This window comes from Leucoraja erinacea, chromosome 35, assembly GCF_028641065.1.
Source record: "Leucoraja erinacea ecotype New England chromosome 35, Leri_hhj_1, whole genome shotgun sequence".
Classification (NCBI taxonomy): Eukaryota; Metazoa; Chordata; class Chondrichthyes; order Rajiformes; family Rajidae; genus Leucoraja; species Leucoraja erinaceus.
This window is the reverse complement of record NC_073411.1, coordinates 3,908,602-3,928,768: the sequence shown is the minus strand read 5'-3', so window position 1 is coordinate 3,928,768 and position 20,167 is coordinate 3,908,602. Positions and strand designations below refer to the sequence as shown.

General features: G+C 42.0%; 1 protein-coding gene across 3 annotated transcripts in view; it reads right to left on the bottom strand.

The window, feature by feature from the left end:
* The window catches only part of letm2 (leucine zipper-EF-hand containing transmembrane protein 2), a 35,900-nt gene extending 22,094 nt beyond the window's left edge, over window positions 1–13,806 (bottom strand). The window contains exon 1 of one of the 3 annotated variants that reach the window (XM_055662118.1): window positions 13,656–13,806. Coding sequence is in view for 1 of the 3 variants with exons in the window: in XM_055662116.1 (XP_055518091.1) it covers window positions 353–399 (47 nt within the window). In the remaining 2 variants the exon portion in view is untranslated. Of the gene's footprint in view, window positions 1–352; window positions 933–10,074; window positions 10,545–13,655 lie in introns of those variants that run through there. The other 2 variants (XM_055662117.1, XM_055662116.1) reach the window with 2 other exon arrangements.
* Window positions 13,807–20,167: the final 6,361 nt, after the last annotated feature.

Below are 20,167 nucleotides of genomic sequence, written 5' to 3'. Positions count from 1 at the left end.
TTCCCCATGTTGGGGGAGTCCAGAACGAGCGGCCACGGTTTAAGAATAAGGGGTAGGCCATTTAGGACTGAGATGAGGAAAAACATTTTCACCCAGAGAGTTGTGAATTTGTGGAATTCTCTGTTATGGAAGGTAGTGGGGGCCAATTCTCTGTTATGGAAGGTAGTGGGGGCCAATTCATTGAGCAGTTAAAATTAGCCTGACTACGAACATGCAATTAGACTACAACATGCAATTAAAAAAAAACAGCATCATGTGACTAAAGCAGAATTATAAGAGTGCATTAGACAAGGTTTCAAATGCAACAGCTCAGTAATATAATTGATCTTAATACGATGGTTGTCCATCTTACCTTGATCTGGCCATAGAGGCGAATAGGGAATAGTTGAAATAAGCCATATCTTCTGTAAACAGAACATGTGACCCATAAATGATACATTTAGAAAAGATCTATGTGAATTAATTCTAAAATCCAATAGATATACCAATAATAGGTTTAGGCAATATTTTACTTAAGGCGTTGTTTTAACCTGTACATGGTTAGAAATGTGGTACAATATTTTATTCATTCTAAATATGAACCATGACTATAGAGGCAACATATATATATTTATAGTCCTGCTTCTTCAAACACAAATTCAGCATTAAAACACTTAGCCCAAATGTACAATAAAGTGTATTATTATTATTATTACTGCATAATGCACAAAGAACCACAGAGTTGTAACTTCATCCTGTACAATTAACAGGGGCTCATTATACAGAGTGAAACAAAGTAAGAGTTTCCTAATCATTCTCTATCACAACCCAGAGATTCACCTGCAGAATCTGCATGAAAGGTAGGACAGAAGTGACGCTATATCAAGTAAATTGTACCTAATATCATTAGTAAAGAGCAGAAAAAAAAATAAAACAGTTGAAATAATATTTTAAACTCGAAATATAGAAAATCATTGATTAAAAATAACAAATTAAGAATTTAGGTTTAAACTTGAATTTGTTTTATGTCCTGCATTTGAAAAAAATAACACTCAGGAGGGCTGATTCTACAATCAGACAATTGTGGCAAAATTGTATCTCCTGATGTTAATTCATTACCAATTATTATTAACGCCTGTAACTTCTCTGAATCAACTATATCAATAATTAGCCAAAAAAAAAATGTTTACTTAAAAATGAAGAAAATTCCTAAATACTTTGTCTCTGTAAGGCAGTAACGATTCACCCGTGAATTTACAGCATTTTGTAATTCACAATAACAATGGTATGTTGATATATTATCATCCAGCAAGTTGTACAATAAAAACAAATGAAGGTAATTGAGAGCTAAGAACTAAACTGGGTTTAAATTTGATGGTTCTCTTCTTGCCCTCAAACAAGCCACAAGTACTGCTCATCTCGGAAGGACAACTATTTGGGTGACATTCAGAAGGGCAGACATCGTTTTATCACTGCAAGGGATCAATAATTTCAGGTTGAGGAGGTGTATTTGGCATAAAATGTAAGGAGTTTTTTTAGGTCTAAGCAGTAAAAATGTGTAATTGATAATTCTTCTATAATTGCTTTTCAAATGGAATACTGATGATGTAATTATAAAAAGCTATTCACTGGCAGCAACAATGTAATAAATAGAACATGTTTTTTTTTTTTGCTGGATCAGCTCAACATAATCCTTGCGCAAGAGTTCAGCTTTTGCAATTTTATTAGGATTTGTCAATCATTTGAAAATTTAAAGCATTGCCCAGACTCTCAGAGATGAATCTATATGCTTTTTAAAAAAAAGTTTGGTAAACAACATCACAAAATATTATCAGAAATAACGAGCTCATTTAAAAATATATAGATTATTCCTACATTGAATCTACAGTAAACTGCATATATTTTCAGATCCCATCATCAAATACACAAAAACAAATGTAAAAATGGGTTTCAAGACTTCTGCTTTCAATTAAGTAAATGGAGGAAGCCACCGTCCTCTATCTTACATAATTAAATTTACAACACATTCAGAATGCAGGCTGATATTGGGCAAATATATATGACAGCAAACAAGCTTCTGTTTTCAAGCTTCTGTTAATCAGATGTGATGCACAGACTGGGACTGTCTAAAGTTGTTTTAATGCTCTCACCTTAATTGGTAGAAAATGAATCAGCCACAGTGACTCCTTGCTTTAATTGACCAAACAATAATTTCTAATTTGCTTTTGATTAGATGCACAATTTATATTATGTGAAAGTAATGATTAAAAATCATGATGGAAGAAATGGATGTTTATATGTTTATCTGTTTATCTGAGCTAGTCCCATTTGCTGTGTTTGGCGCATGCCTCTAAACATTTCCTATCCATTCAATTCCAAATGACCTTTAAACATTGTAATTGTACCTGCCTCTACTGCTTCCTCCGGCAGCTTGTTCTATATACACACCATCTTCTGTGCGAAAAGGTTGCTCCTCAGGTCCCCTTTAAAATTTCCCCACGAACCTCTAGTTTTTAACTCACCTTCGCAAGGAAAGAAACTGGGATCATCCATCTTATCTACACCGCTCATGATTTTATTTACACCTATAGGGTCATCCTTCAGCCTTCTATGCTCCAAACAAAAACCTCCCAGCTTCTCCTCATAGCTCCTTCCATTCCCAGTAACAACCTAATTAATCTTTTTTGCACCTTGCGCAACATAATAATATCCATCCAATTGCTGAGCAACCAAAACTGCACACAATACTCCAGGTGTGGTGTCACCAATTGCTTATATACAGGTAGTTCCAATTCCTGTACTTGATGCTCTGACTGACCGATGAAAACAAGTGTGCCAAACACCTTCTTCACCATCCTACCTACCTATGTTGCCACTTTTGGGTAACTATGTACCTGTACCCTTAGGTCTATTCATTCTATAACACTCTCCAGGGCATATCCATCTACAGTGGAAGACCTGTCCTGTTTCAACTTACCAAAATGCTACATGGCCTTGCCAAACATAGAAAACAGGTGCAGGAGTAGGCCATTCGGCCCTTCGAGCCTACACCGCCATTCAATATGATCATGGCTGATCATCCAACTCGGTATCCTGTACCTGCCTTCTCTCCATACCGCCTGACCCCTTTAGCCACAAGGGCCACATCTAACTCCCTCTTAAATATAGCCAATGAACTGGCCTCAACTAGCTTCTGTGGCAGAGAATTCCAGAGATTCACCACTCTCTGTGTGAAAAATGTTTTCCTCATCTCGGTCCTAAAAGATATCCCCCTTATCCTTAAACTGTGACCCCTTGTTCTGGACTTCCCCAACATCGGGAACAATCTTCCTGCATCTAGCCTGTCCAACCCCTTAAGAATTTTGTAAGATGAAAGATCCCCCCTCAATCTTCTAAACTCTAGCGAGTACAAACCGAGTCCATCCAGGAATCAGTCTGGTGAACCTTCTCTGTACTCCCTCTATGACAAGAATGTCCTTCCTCAGATTAGGTGACCAAGACTGTACGCAATACTACAGGTGTGGTCTCACCAAGACCCTGTACAACTGCAGTAGAACCTCCCTGCTCCTATACTCAAATCCTTGTGCTATGATTGCTAACATACCATTCGCCTTCTTCACTGGCTGCTGCACCTGCATGCCTACTTTTAATGACTGGTGTACCATGACACCCAGGTCTCGTTGCATCTCCCCCTTTCCTAATCGGCCACCATTCAGATAATAGTCTACTTTCCTGTTTTTGCCACCAAAGTGGATAACCTCACATTTATCCACATTATACTGCATCTGCCATGCATTTGCCCACTCACCCAACCTATCCAAGTCACCTTGCAGCCTCCTAGCATCCTCCACACAGCTAACATTCCCCCCCAGCTTCGTGTCATCTGCAAATTTGGAGATGTTGCATTCAATTCCCTCATCCAAATCATTAATATATATCGTAAATAGCTGGGGTCCCAGCACTGAGCCTTGTGGTACCCCACTAGTCACTGCCTGCCATTGTGAAAAGGACCCGTTTACTCCTACTCTTTGCTTCCTGTCTGCCAGCCAGTTTTCTATCCACGTCAATATTGAACCCCCAATACCGTGTGCTTTAAGTTTGTATACTAATCTCTTATGTGGGACCTTGTCGAAAGCCTTCTGAAAGTCCAGATATAACACATCCACTGGTTCTCCCTTATCCACTCTACTAGTTACATCCACGAAAAATTCTATAAGATTCGTCAGACATGATTTACCTTTCATAAATCCATGCTGACTTTGTCCAATGATTTCACCACTTTCCAAATGTGCTGCTATCCCATCTTTAATAACTGATTCTAGCAGTTTCCCCACCACCGACGTTAGACTAACTGGTCTGTAATTCCCCGTTTTCTCTCTCCCTCCCTTTTTAAAAAGTGGGGTTACATTAGCTACCCTCCAATCCTCAGGAACTACTCCAGAATCTAGAGTTTTGAAAAATTATCATTAATGCATCCACTATTTCTGGGGCTACTTCCTTAAGTACTCTGGGATGCAGCCTATCTGGCCCTGGGGATTTATCAGCCTTTAATCCATTCAATTTACCTAACACCACTTCCCGGCTAACCTGGATTTCACTCAGTTCCTCCTTAGTAAAGACAGAACCAAAGTAGTTATTCAATTGGTCTGCCATGTCCTTGTTCCCCATGATCAATTCACCTGTTTCTGACTGCAAGGGACCTACATTTGTTTTAACTAATCTTTTTCTCTTCACATATCTATAAAAGCTTTTGCAGTCAGTTTTTATGTACCCTGCCAGTTTTCTTTCATAATCTATTTTCCCTTTCCTAATTAAGCCCTTTGTCCTCCTCTGCTGGTCTCTGAATTTCTCCCAGTCCTCTGGTAGGCTGCTTTTTCTGGCTAATTTGTACGCTTCAACTTTTGTTTTGATACTATCCCTGATTTCCCTTGTTATCCACAGATGCACTACCTTCCCTGATTTATTTTTTTGCCAAACTGGGATGAACAATTGTTGTAGTTCATCCATGCAGTCTTTAAATGCATTCCATTGCATATCCACCGTCAACCCATTAAGAATCAATTGCCAGTCTATCTTGGCCAATTCACGTCTCATACCCTCAAAGTTACCTTTCTTTAAGTTCAGGACCCTTGTTTCTGAATTAACAATGTCACTCTCCATCCTAATGACGAACTCAACCATATTATGGTCACTCTTGCCCAAGGGGCCACGCACAAGACTGCTAACTAACCCTTCCTCATTACTCAATACCCAATCTAGAATAGCCTGCTCTCTCGTTGGTTCCTCTACATGTTGGTTTAGAAAACTATCCTGCATACATTCCAAGAAATCCTCTTCCTCAGCACCCTTGCCAATTCGATTCACCCAATATATATGTAGATTGAAGTCACCCATTATAACGTTTTGCCTTTGTCGCACGCATTTCTAATTTCCTGTTTGATGCCATCCCCAACTCCGCTACTACTGTTAGGTGGCCTGTACACAACTCCCACTAGCGTTTTCTGCCCCTTAGTGTTTCGCAGCTCTACCCATATCGATTCCACATCCTCCAAGCTAATGTCCCTGCTTTCTATTGCGTTAATCTGCTCTCTAACCAACAACGCTACCTCACCTCCTTTCCCTTTCTGTCTATCCCTCCTGAATATTGAATATCCCTGGATGTTCAGCTCCCAGCCTTGGTCACCCTGGAGCCATGTCTCCATGATCCCAACTATATCATAGTGATTAATAGCTATCTGCACATTCAACTCATCCACCTTATTACGAATGCTCCTTGCACTGAGACACAAAGCCTTCAGGCTTGTTTTTACAACACTCTTACCCCTTATACAATTATGTAGAAATGTGGCACTTTTTGATTTTTGTCTGCCTGCCACTTTTACTTTTCACCTTGCTACCTATTACTTCTACCCTCATTTTACAACCCTCTGTCTCTCCACTCACACATTTAAGAAACCCTTTCCCTTTAACTCCATCCTCAACTATCCCATTTGACACCCCACCCCCCTTATTCAGTTTAAAACCACCCGTGTAGCAAACCTGCCTGCCAGAATGCTGGTCCCCCACCTGTTAAGATGCAATCTGTCCCTTTTGTACAGTTCCCCCTTACTCCAAAACAGATCCCAGTGATCTAAGAATCTAAATCCCTGCCCCGTGCACCAGTTCCTCAGCCACACATTCAGGTCCCGTATCTCCCTGTTCCTGCTCTCGCCAGCACGAGGAACTGGAAGCAAACCGGAGATAACAACCCTGGAGGTCCTGCTTTTCAGCATTTTTCCGAGCTCTCTAAAGTCACGCTGCAGAATATTCATCCCCTTCTTTCCGATATCGTTTGTGCCGACACGCACTACCACTTCCGGCTGTTCACCTTCGCCCTTGAGGATTTTCTGCACTCTGTCCGTGACATCCTGGATCCTGGCACCAGGAAGGCAGCACACCATCCGCGAATCCCGTCTATTGCCGCAGAAACCCCTGTCCGTACCTCTCACAATGGAGTCTCGCACTACAATTGCGTTGCCTGACTTTGGCCTTTTTGGTTTTGGCTCAACAGCCCTATTCGCATCACAAGCCAGTCCGCCGCTCAGTGTATAAATGTCTTCTGTCCCGACAGATTCTAAGTGGGTGAACCTATTCACAAGAGGTACAACACCCGGGGACATTTGCATTCCATGCTTCCCTCCCTTTCTCACTGTCTCCCACCTTCTCTCTTCCAGTACCTTAGGTGTAACAATCTTACTGTAGGACTTGTCGAGGAACGACTCAGTTTCTCGGATGAACCTGAGGTCATCCACTTGCTTCTCCAGTTCCCCAACACAGTCCTTCAGGAGCTCTACCTGGATGCACTTGTCACCAAGCTGGTTATCTGCGAGTCACTCGCCAGGTAGAGGAAGGCTCTGCCCAAGCCAGCTGCCTGCCCTTTTCCGGGGTTACATTCGTGCCCAGGTGGTGTTAGAGAGGGACTACATGCTGTCCATGGGCACCCTCAGGGATTTCCGGGACTGCTGGGCACCGCATGGGGTTGAATGCATCCTTGACAAGGATTGTAACATAGTTGTATAGTGGTTTATTTAGTATATTTGTTTACCTTGTATTATTGTTTTCTGTTGGGTTCTGTTTTGGTTTTATTATAATGTATATAATGTTTTAATATTTAAATAAATATTTTTGAATAATAATAAAAAAAATTAAAAATGTAACACCTCACACTTGTCCAACTAAAATTCTATCTACCACTTCTTGGCCCACCTCCCCAGTTCATCTGGATTCTGTTGTAATCTAAGATATCCTTCATCGCTGTCCACTACATCACTAATTTTGGTGTCAACTGCAAACTTAGTAACCATGCTAACTGCATTCTCACACAAACCATTAGTATAGATGACAAACAATAGTAGTTCCAGAACTTGCAGCATTCCATTTACTAAGAACCTCAATATCATCATGAAACCTTGGAAAGGCACAAAGATATGCAGGGAATGGAGGGATACGAATCACACACAGGCAAATGAAATTAGTTTATCTTGGCATCATGTTCAGCACATGTATTGTGGGCCAAGGGGCCTTTTTCTGTGCTGTACTTTTCTTGATCCTATGCTCTAAATCTAGTGACAAGGGTGGTGCTGTTCTGACTGGGGTACAATCTCAGACGCTAGACATCAGTTCTTAAGACACTTTTTATGTCCCCGTAGATCATGACCTCACCATCAAACCATAGGCATCCTCAAAGTCATGGACGTCACTTCCTTGGGAGATCTTCCCTCCAGTTTCACTGTCCCGGGCCTACTACGTCTGCTTCCACCTCATTCCCTATTTCTACACACAGGCCTGCCCTGGCAGATCCATTGTTTCAGCCTATTCTTCCACTGCAGGTCTGATGCATCTTGACGCAATGTTGACACATCCCTTTTGCCTCCACAGATGTTGCTAAACCTGTTCTTTAAGCAATTTTTTTTCTTCAGTTTCCAGTATCTGCAATGTAGCTTTCTCTATATCTTCAAATCTTCTCCTCTTTCAGCATTTCGTAGGGACTGTCCCCATCACAACTCCCTCCACTCTTCTCACAACCACAGGCAATGCAACACTTGTCCTTTCACCTCATTCTTTCCCATAATCCAAAAACACATAAAGTCTTTCCAAATGAGGCAGCAATTCACTTGCACCTCCAATCTAGTGTACTGCATTCACTGTTCACAATGTAGTCTCCAACATGTGTAGGAAATAACTGCAGGTTTTATATTATTATTTATTTCGAACAGAATAAAAGGATAAAAAGCGTGTGAAACAGCATACAAAAAACAAAACAAGAATATTTATAAAGTGTCATAAACAATATCTATAAATAAATTAAATTGTATGTGTCCGAAAAGGAGCAGGAAGAAACCAAAGCTTATTAATTCCCACCCATTATTCAACTGCTTGTAATTATCTTATACAAATTTAGCAACTATATGTACACCATATGTACACCAGCAGCTATATGTACACCAAATTATTTACATTAATACACTAATCAAATATTTACAAAGCCGTACAAAAAAGAAAAAAAGAAAAAAAAAACAGATGCTGGCTTAAATCAAAGGTAGACACAAAATGCTGGAGTAACCCAGCACCACGAGCAGCATCTCTGAAGAGAACAGTCTGAAGAAGGGTCTTGACCCGAAACGTCACCCATTCCTTCCCTCCAGAGATGCTGCCTGTCCCGCTGAGTTACTCCAGCATTTTGTGTCCGTTGTCTCCAACATGTTGGAAAAACCAAACATAAAATGGGTGATAAATTTGTGGAGCACTTGCATTCAGTCTTCAGGGGTGACCCGAGCTGCCTATGGCCTGCTATTGCATCCTGACTGATTGCTTGGTGGCCTCAAGTACTGTTACAACGTGGCCTAAAACAAACCTGAAGAACAGCCCCTTAACTTTTGTCATGGGTAAGTTGCAGCTTTCCAGATTCAGTACTGAACTCCACACTTTCAACTAACTTGATTTCTCTGCATGAGTTGTCCATCTGTGAGATTAGTTCAGCTTGTTTTCTTCTATTCCCTTTTTCTTCTGGGAGTGAAGGACATGCCCAGCTGACTTGCTGGACAGAATTCCATGCTCAGCATTCTGCCAGTCCTCCATTCTTCATTCTATGCTTTTGCTACTCACTCATTGACCAGATAAATTTGTCTCAACATATCTCCATGGTCACCCCAGTTTAGAGATATCCATCCTCCCCCGCACTTTATGCAACTTATTTTGTCTCCTTTCCAGTTCTGACAAAGGGGTTTGACCTGAAACTTTAACTTGGTTCATCATCCTAATGATGCAGTCTGACCTGATCAGTGTTTCAATGCATTTTCTGTTTTTATTTTTTAAACTTACTCTTTGATTCTTTACTGACATTATCTGCTACTCAGTCCACCTGGCCTACCTGATCTCCCGGTTGCTAAACACTTTAATTCCTCTATCCTTTCCCACACTGACCTGGGCCTCCTCTATTGTCAGCATGAGGCCAAACGCAAATTTGAGAAACAGCACTTCATTTTTCGCTTGGGCAGCTTACACCCCAGCAGCATGAATATGATTTCTCTAACTTCAAGTAATCCTTGCATTCCCTCTCCGTCCCTCCCCGACCCCAGTTGTTGTACTAGTTTCAATGTCATCCTGGTGTTTCATTGTCTGTAACTCGTTTTCATCTAGCCCTCAGCTAACAATGAACCGTTTCCTTGATCTTCATTACTTTTTATGCATATTTTTCATTCATTTGTTCTATATCTCTCTATATCACTGGTTATATCTCTAATTTCCCTTTCCCCTGACTCTCAGTCTGAAGAACGGTCTTGACCCGAAACATTACCAGATGCTGTCAGATCCACTGAGTTACTCCAGCTTTTTGTGTCTATCTTCGGTTTAAACCAACATCTACAGTTCCTTCCTAAACATGTCCTAATGTCTATTCTTAGTAATATCCACCAAGACAAGGAACTTGTAAAGCTCACAGCTCAACTTACAAAAAGTGAAAAATCATTGTTGGCATTTCAATTTCAGTTAATGAGACTATAACACACAAAACAAATTGACAACGAATCGTTCAAAGATAAAGAAACAAATGGTTACTTCTAGTTATATAAAGTATTCCGTGTCCCTTTCAGTTTGTTCCCCGGCACATCACACACCAGAAAGTATTTTGAAGTGTTATCTCCCCTGTAAAGTACAATTTGTTTACATTCAGGCTTCCACCAGCAGCATATGTAAATATACAGGTCATCTGTTTAGTGACATTGCGATAAGGAGCATTACTGGGTTCTAAATAGTCTCATCAATAGGGTCTTAATGCTGTACTAATATATTTAATTTGTAATCAACAATTAGTTTTTGTTTAAAACTCATATAAAAACTAAGGGTATCATTGACAAAGACAAATATTGTTCACCCTTAATTGCCTGTACTTAGTAGCTTATCAGGCCATTTCATAGGGCAATTTGATTTACGTTGATTGCCTGCATGTGGACATGCGAGGAAAGAAACACCTTTGTTGATAAAGAGCTTTTTCAAGACCTGTTCCACAGCAATTGAGTCCAGATTCAGCACCAGTCATCCTCATATCTTCTACTTTCCATTGCACCCCATCCCTCGCCTCCTTCTCCATCGCCTGCCCCCTTTGCAGCATCCCGTCCCTCCAGCCACCCCCATTACGGATTTAACCCCTCCTCTCTCACATTCTCACCTCACCCACGTTCTCACCTCACCAGTATCATGGATTCATTCCTAGAGTGGAAGGATTGATCCATGACAATCAGGTAAAGAAGTTGGATCTGTATTCTATGGAGAAAACAGGAATTGCAGATACTGGTTTACAAATAAAAAGTGCTGGAGTAACTCAGCAGGTCAGGCAGCATCTTTGGAGAACATGGAAGGTGACTTTTTAGGGTCTGAAGGAGGGTCTCGACCCAAAACGTCGTCTGATTCATGACATGAGGATGGCGCCCAAGCCAGCAGACTCTCTGTATGCTGGTCCCAGAAGTGGATCTGCAATTACGCTTTACAATTGCTCCACTCTTTTAAACCAGTACTCCCAACAGATCTGTACAGTGTGGATGGTTCAATTGTAATCATATATAGTCTTTCCACTGACTGGTTAGCACACAACAAAAAGCTTTTCACTGTACCTTGATACACATGAATAAACTAAACTAAACCAAGCATCTTTGGAGAACATGGAAGGTAACACTTCAGGGTCTGAAGGAAGATCTCGACCTGAAAGGTGTCAGAGGTTAAGGGGAGAAGGCAGGAGAATGGAATTAGGATGGAGAGATAGATCAGCCACGATTGAATGGCGGAGTAGACTTGGTGGGCCGAATGTCCTAATTCTGCTCCTATCCCTTATGATCATATGATCTAAACTATCCATGTCCTCCAGAGATGCCGCCTGACTCACTAAGTTACTCCAGCACTTTGTTTCTGTATTCTTTGGAGGTTAGTTGGGATGGGGGTGAACCTATTGAAACATACAAGATCCCAGGAAGGGTATACGATAAGATATTTTCACTCATGGGAGAATCTAGATCAAGGGGGCTTTATTGTAAATTGAGGAGCCCTCTCAGCCCTTCTCTCTCCAGCTCCACTTCTAGCATCTCCGTCCATCCTGCTAGCTAGCCTCCCTCCTTCTTTCCTAACCTCTCCCTCCTTGCACGCCCTCCCCTCCTAGCCCTTTCAAGCCCCACCCCCCAGCTAATGCTCCCTTCTAGTCCCTACCTTCCCCCCACCCATCCTCCCCTTACCCTAATAACTCACCGTCCCCAGCCCTTCTATCTCAAGCCTTCCTCACCCCCCCCCCCCCCCCCCCCCCCCCCCTCCCCCTCAACACCCCTCATATTTTATAGATTCAGGATCAGTTCCTGTGAATTGGAGGGTAGCTAATGTTATCCCACATTTTAAGAAAGGTGGGAGAGAGAAAACAGAATTATAGACCAGTTAGCCTGACATCAGTGGGTCTTCTTGGTTCTTGGGTCCTCCAAAATATTCCAAATGGAATTTAAACTGGAGGTGGTGAAGGGAGGGATTAAGCCAGAAAGGGTATAAAGAACACACACTATAGAATTTGACATAAAACATCCCCACACAGCAGAATCAAAGTTTCCCACTGTGTGGGAAGGCACCAAAGTCAGTGATGGGGTAGATGCTGGAGTCAATTATAAAAGATGAAATAGCAGCACATTTGGATAGCAGTAGCAGCATCGGTCCAAGTCAACATGGATTTTCGAAGGGGAAATCTTGCTTGACTGATATTCTGGAATTCTTGGAGGATGTAATCAGGAAAATGGACAAGGGAGAGCCAGTGGATGTGGTGTACCTGGACTTTCAGAAAGCATTTGATAAGGTCCCACATAGATTAGTGGGCAAAATTAGAGCACATGGTATTGGGGGTATAGTACTGACATGGATAGAAAATTGATTGGCAGACAGGAAACAAAGAATGGGGATAAATGGGTCCCTTTCAGAATGGCAGGTAGTGACTAGTGGCGTACCGCAAGTTTCGGTGCTGGGACCGCAGCTATTTACAATATACATTAATGATTTAGATGAAGGGATTAAAAGTAACATTAGCAAATTTGCAGATGACAGAAAGCTGGGTGGCAGGGTGAACTATGAGGAGGATGCTATGAGGATGCAGGGTGACTTGGACAGATTGGATGAGTGGACAGATGCATGGCAGATGCAGTTTAATGTGGATAAATGTGAGGTTCTCCACTTTGGTGGCAAAAACAGGAAGGCAGATTATTATCTGAATGGTGTCAAGTTGGAAAAAGGGGGGAAGTACAGCGAGATCTGGTTCTGGTTGATTACAGCGCAAACACCTCATCAGTGGTTATCTCACGCAGGTCGGAGTGATCTGGGGAGTTGAGTATAGAAGCAAAGAGGTTCTTCTTGGCAGTTGTACAGGGCCCTAGTAAGACCACACCTGGAGTATTGTGTGCAATTTTGGTCTCCAAATTTGAAGAAGGACATTCTTGCTATTCAGGGAGTGCAGCGTAGGTTCTCGAGGTTAATTCCCAGGATGGTGGGACTGTCATATGTTGATAGAATGGGGCAGCTGGGCTCATATACTCGGGAATTTATAAGGATGAGTGGGAATCTTATTGAAACATATAAGATTATTAAGGTAGACAAAAGTGCTGGAGAAACTCAGCGGGTGCAGCTATGGAGCAAAGGAAAAAGGCAACGTTTCGGGCCGAAACCCTTCTTCAGACTGTTAAGTGTTTGGACACTCTAGAGGCAGGAAACATGTTCCCGATGTTGTGGGAGTCCAGAACCAGGGGTCACAGTTTAAGAATAAGGGGTAAGCCGTTTAGAAATGAGGATAAACTTTTTCACACAGAGCAATGTGAATCTGTGGAATTCTCTGTGGTGCTTTCAAGAGAGAATTTGATAGAGCTCTTAAAGATAGTGGAGTCAGGGGATATGGGGAGAAGGCAGGAACGGGGTACTGAATGTGAATGATCAGCCATGATCACAGTGAATGGCGGTGCAGGCTCGAAGGGTCGAATGGACTACTCCTGCACCTATTGTCTATGTTTCTAGCCCTTCTCTCTCCAGCCCCCTCCCTCCCCCTCCCTCCACCCCCTCTCTTTCCCCCTCTACCCCTCCATCCTGCTAGATCCTCCCCTCCTCAACCTTCTCACCATGTTGACACTCACCAGCCAAAATCCCCTCCCTCCCTCGCTCACACGTCGCTGCGGGTCGCCCGGTCTCGGCGCCACCGGGTCGCTAACCGCCAGCCTGGCGACGACGTGGCGCGAGCGAGGGACCAGGGCTGGGCTGGGCTGAACTGAGCGCGCGGGAAAAGGGGAGGCCAACCGTCAGCGCCAGCTCCCGCGCCCCCTCCACTGCTCCCGCCCCCTGCATTAATTGACAACCCCACCCCTCAATCAACAGCCAAGACAAGATGCTTTGATCGACATACCGCCGTCCAATAGAAGCTCTGGTCCGTCGCTCACTCCCTTTGTGACGTCAGACCGGCAGAGCAGCCAATGGGCGCGAGGGTGGGCGTATCCTTAGAGGAACATTGAGGACCATGGACAATGCATTCTCAGTGAGAGATAGATTGGATAGGAAAGCATCCCAGGTCACTTCATAGGAGAGACCTCATAACACAATTTGACACCAAGTCGCCCTGTGCATTGCTAAAATCTTGGAAGCAGATTGCTGTGGGTGTGGCCACTCTCCTTCATGATTTGCTGGTGTTGAGTTTATTCAATCACATTGGGCAAGCAAGGCAGAGTCAACACATCGAACTTCTTCTCAACATTCTTCACTTCAACACTCCTCAAACGAGCTCTTGACTGGCGTGGGAGTTGATCTACGGAACAAAGAGGATGTTCAGTCTGACCTGCTCAGTCTTTTTCACCTCAACTACAGAAACAAGATCCTCGCATTGATTATGAGATGTCAATGAAGCTGGCATTTAGAGAACATCCACCACCATCTCCTTGACTGAAGTGTGCAATAGACCTTACACCGATACATGGACGACAAAGGTCTTCTACCTCATAGAAGCAGTACACCTCAGGCCCTTCGTCCTACAATGTCTGTGCTGAACATGATGCCAGGTTAAACAAAGCACCTCTGCTTGGACGTGATCCATATCCTTCCATTCCTTGCATGTACCTATTTAAAGGCCTCTTCAATGCCACTATCCTATCTGGCTCTGCCACCACCCTGGCATCTGTTATTGTAGCTTGAACTCAGCGGTCAAGTTGATAGGATAACAGTAATGGGATAAAGGTAGGAAACTGGATAGTTGGCAGAAACAACTAGAAGCTGCTAAAACAGATGGAGTACCAGGATTTTAAATGTTTTTTATCATGGAAAGATGATGGCGAGAATGAAAATTCCCAAATTCCTCAGAAGAACTGGTGATTACCCCAAAGATAAATGAACCTCAGAGTAAGTGTGAATATCCACATTTAACTGTAACAAAAAAGACAGAATATTGGAAGGATGAATTTGTCAGCCATGTGTCGGAGCATCTCTTATTCCGTTTTTAATATCATCCAAGTGGCACAGCAAGTAAAGCTGCTGTCTCACAGTGCCGGAGAACCAGGTGCAATCCTGACCTCGGCTGCTGACTTTATGGGATTTGCACGTTCTCCCTGTGACCATGTGGATTTTCCCCGGGTTCTCCCGTTCCCTCCCAATCCCAAATACCTGTGGGTTGGTAGGTTAATTGACCACGGGTAGAACATGAGGGGAGCTGGTGAGAATGTCGGTCGAACAAAATGTAACATTAGTGTAGATGGGTGAGTGACGGTCAGAATGGATTTGCTGTGCTGAGAAACCTGTTCTGTGCTGTATGAATTTAACTCTAACTCTTAGGAAACACCAGATTGAATGGATGAGCATTATATCACAAGATCTGAACACAAAAAAAAAACAAGAAATAGAACCAAACGATCCAGCCAATAAAATAAGATTACAAAATAATGTTCATAAGTCATAGGAGCAAAATTAGGCCATTGAGTCTATTCTGCCATTCAATCATGGCTGATCTATCTTTCCCTCTCAACCTCCTTCTCCTGCCTTCTCCCTGATCCCGATCCAAAACGTCACCTAGCCATGTTCTGCAAGGATGCTGCCTGACTCGCTGAGTTACTCCACCGCATTTTGTCTTTTTCTTTAAACATGGATTTAAGGTGTGGGCTAGGAGATTTAGATTATGGGGGGATTTTTCATGTGGAGTTTGGGAAACCTGGAGAAGGTGGTGGAGGCAGGTACTCTCAGCATGCCAAAATATCTAGATGTGCACTTAAAAGTCCATGGCACAGAAGGATATGGACCTGATTCTGGAAAGTGGAATTAGTATAACTTCATATTTGATGCCCAACACAGAGACAGAGGGAAAGAGCCCTTCTCCATGCTATGTAACTCTAACATTCCATGACTATGACACAATTTTCGATAATTCATTTGCTTTCTTAATAAAAAAATCAATTTTCAATTTTCCAACAGCAGGGCCAAAATGATTGCTTACAACTCATCCCCACAATCTCTGTTCCCCAACGTGTCTGCCTTAAGGACGAGACATTAATTTATGTTTTCTATCCTCAGTGCAATCTTCCATACTGATTTTTATGTGAAGAAAGTTACTCAAAATTATAATGATCAGAAGATTTTAACAATGAAATAATTTGCATTCAACATCATTTACAGTATATACAGTGCAAATTGTGAAAACTGGACTTTAGTTTAGTTTAGAGATACAGCGCGGAAACAGTCCCTTCAGTCCACCGCACCGACCAGCAACCCCCGCACGCAAACACTATCCTACACTCACTGGGGTCATTTTACATTTACACAGAGCCAATTAACCTACAAACCTGCACATCTTTAGACTGTGGTAGGAAACCGAAAATCTCGGAGAAAACCCGCGCAGGTCACGGTGAGAACTTACAAAGTCCGTACAGACAAGTGCCCGCAGTCAGGATCGAACCGGGTTCTCTGGCGCTGTAAGGCAGTAGCTCTCCCGATGCACCACCGTATGAATATTAATTTCTCTAACTTCAAGTAACCCCACATGCCCTCTCTCCACCCCTCCTCCACCCAAGTCGCACCAGCTTCTCATTTTCACCCAACAAACAGCTAACAATGGCCTGTTCCCTTTATCATCATTATTTTTTTGCACATCTTTCATTCATTGTTCTTTATCTCTCGTTTATATCTATATCTCTCGTTTATATCTCTCGTTTCCCTTGTCCCTAACTAGTCTGAAGAAGGGTCTCGACCCTAAACGTCACCCATTCCTTCTCTTCAGAGATGCTGTCTGTCCCGCTGAGTTACTCTAGCTTTTTGTGTCTATCTTCGGTTTAAACCAGCATCTGCAGTTCCTTCCTGCACTACACTCGCTCTTTGTATTCTCTAAACTACATTACCAATTAAGCCTAAGGCTTTCTCAAATTTGTGCGACAACAAAGCAGGACTAGGAGCTGAGCAAAGCCTGATCTTGCAGTTGTGTGCCGCACAATGCATCTGTTGGAACAATCATCTATATGGTCTGTGTACAAAAAAATGATTTAATTGCTTCCCGCTCTTTATCTCACTTTTTTTCCTCCTCTAGCTACTGCATTCATGAAAAACTAACAGAATGTTAATGAACTGTTACGTAATTTAGTTTTTTTTTGTGTGTATGTTCCCAATAATATCAGTCTCTTGCCAGTTTGTCACATAGTCTCTGTGGAATGGTGTACGTTTTCCCATTACTGAAATAAATATTGATACCCTCGGGGCTTGAAGCGAAATTTGGCATTTAATGGAAATCTTTACATTGGAGCTTTTCATATATGAGTGAAACTGCAATAAAAGAGCTTATATTAAAAACTGCTCACTGCTGGAGCTAATTCATTTCCTTTATTGCTTCAAATGATATATTTATGAACATAAAATTATTTTTGTTCAAGATTCAGAGGCTTTGGGGAGACCTGACTGAAGTATATAAAATTATGAGAGGCATAGATAGGATAGACAGTCAGAACCTTTTCCGCAGGGTGGAAATATCAAAGCTTTAAGATGCCATTGGTGGGTGCCTGAACGCGCTGCCTGGGGTGCTGGTGGAGGTAGATATGATAGTAGCAATTAAGAGGCTTTCAGATAGGCACATAGAATATGTACGGGTCTGAGGGATATGGATCACATACATTCAGAGGAAATCAGTTTAACATGGCATCATATTTGATACAGGCATTGTGGGCTGAATGGCCTGTGCCTGTTCTATGTTTGCACTGGAAAAGATTCTTTGAGTTGCATGAGAATTTTATAGTTCCTTACCAAGAATTTAGAAGCTAGGTATCAGTTTACTTTGGGCTCCATGCACTGCCCCTTCCTCTGCGAAGTTAATTGGTTTAAGTGCACCACATGTACAAATTAAAAATAATATTGCAAACAGTCCACATAAGTCTCCTCATTAATAGACTTTTCCCTTCACTTCCCTCACAGTTTAACTTAGCATCATGTTCTGCATGGATGATGAGAGAGAAGGGTTCAAAGTGGGAAAATGTACAATTAATGGCATGATAAAGAAGGCATATGGTATGATACAAAGTGCTGGAGTAACTCAACGTTTCAGGCAACATCTTTGGAGAATATGGAAAGGTGACATTTTGAGTCAGGACCCTTCTTCAGACCTGAACAATCCATGTTCTTCAGAGATTTTGCCTGACCTGCTAAGTTACTCGAGCACTTTGTGTCCTTTTTATGTAAACCAGCATGTGCAGTTCCTTGTTTCCACAAGGCATATGCTATACTTGCTTTCATAGGTTGGAGCTTTAAGTATGAGAAACAGGAAGTCATGATACAGCTTTATAGAATTTTGTAGGAAACAACTGCAGATGCTGGTTTAAATCGAAGGTAGACGCAAAATGCTGGGGTAACTCAGTGGGACAGGCAGCATCTCTGGAGAGAAGGAATGGGTGACATTTCGGGTCGAGACCCTTCTTCAAGATTATAAAATTATAGAATTTTGGTTGAGCCGCATTTGGAGTATTGCGTGCAGTTCTGATCGCCCCATTACAGGAAGAATGTGGAAGCTTTGGACAGGGTGCAGAGGAGGTTTACCAGAATGATTAGGCAGTATTAGCTGCAGGGAGAAATTGGACGGGCTTGAATTGTTTTCTCTGGAACACTGGAGGTTGTAAGCAGACCAGATAAAAGTATGTAAAATTATGAGAGACTCAGATAGGATAGGCAATCGGAACCTTTTCCCAGGATGGAAATATCAAATAATAGAGGACGTAGTTTTAAGGTTCGAGGGGTAAAGTTTAAAAGAGCTAACAGATGTGATGGTAGAGGCAGATGTGATAGTGCCATTTAAGAGACTTTTGGATAGGCATATGGATATGCAGTGAATGCAGGCAGATAAGAATTGGTCATGGCATCATGTTTAGCACAGACATTGTGGGCTGAAGGGCCTGTTTATGTGCTGTACTGTTCTATGATAATCAACCTGAAACACTGAGTTTGTTTCCCTTCACAGATAATGATGCACAGAAAGTTCCAAGCATTTTGGGGTTTTATTTCACACCATAAGGGTCTAATGGCTTCAAAAATTAAATGATTTATTGGATTTTTATGACGATACAATTCGGTTATAATTTACATTATCAGTTGCAGATACCGATCGTGCACATTTATAGGTAAACTAATGCAGGTTTAGTCTTCAGTGAATGTACAGTAGATGATGATATGGTGTATATACTGTTCATCTGTAAGTTTATGATTTTCCCATAGCATTTGTCATTCCTTAAATCCAAGGAAGAGGCATATAAATTGGCCAGAGGAAGTAACAAACTGGAGGACTGGGAGAAATTTAGAACTCAACAAAGGAGTTTATTAAGAGAGGGAAAAAAGAGCATGAAAAAAAGCTTGTGGGCAATATAAAAACTGACTGTAAAAGCTTCTTTAGAAATATAAAAAGGAAAAGATTAGTGAAGACAAATGTTGGTCCCTTACAATCAGAGACCGGTGAATTTATAATGGGAAACAAGGAAATGGCAGAACAGTTAAACAGGTACTTTGATTCTGTCTTCACTAAGGAAGACTCAAACAATCTCCCAGAAATACTAGGGGACCGAGGATCTAGTGGGAAGGAAGAACTGAAGGGAATCCACATTAGTCAGGAAATGGTGTTAGGTAAACTGTTGGGACTGAAGGCAGATGAATCCCCAGGGCCTAATGGTCGGCATCCCAGAGTACTCAAGGAGGTGGTCCTAGAAATCGTGGATGCATTGGTGATCATTTTCCAATGTTTGTATAGACTCTGGATCAGTTCCTTTGGACTGGAGGGTAGCTAATGTAACTCCACTTTTTAAGAAAGGAGGGAGAGAGAAAACGGGGAATTATAGACCAGTTAGCCTTACATTGGTAGTGGGGAAGATGCTTGAGTCGATTATTAAAGATGTAATAGCAATGCATTTGGTTTTTCAACATTTTTTGGTAGGTTTTTAAATATTCAGGGGCATCCCAAGAATGTGAAGGGCAAAATGCCAAGCTGGCATAAATAAGGTGCTAAGATCTGCCTTTGTTTGCTCTCACTAAACATCAAAGAGTTTCTGCTGTCGCCTGAAGATTTACACTGAAGATGAAAATAGCTAAAAATAAAAAATAATTCCCTCTAGAAGGAAACCTGTCTGAATCAATAGTCTGAAGTTTAATGGTGTAA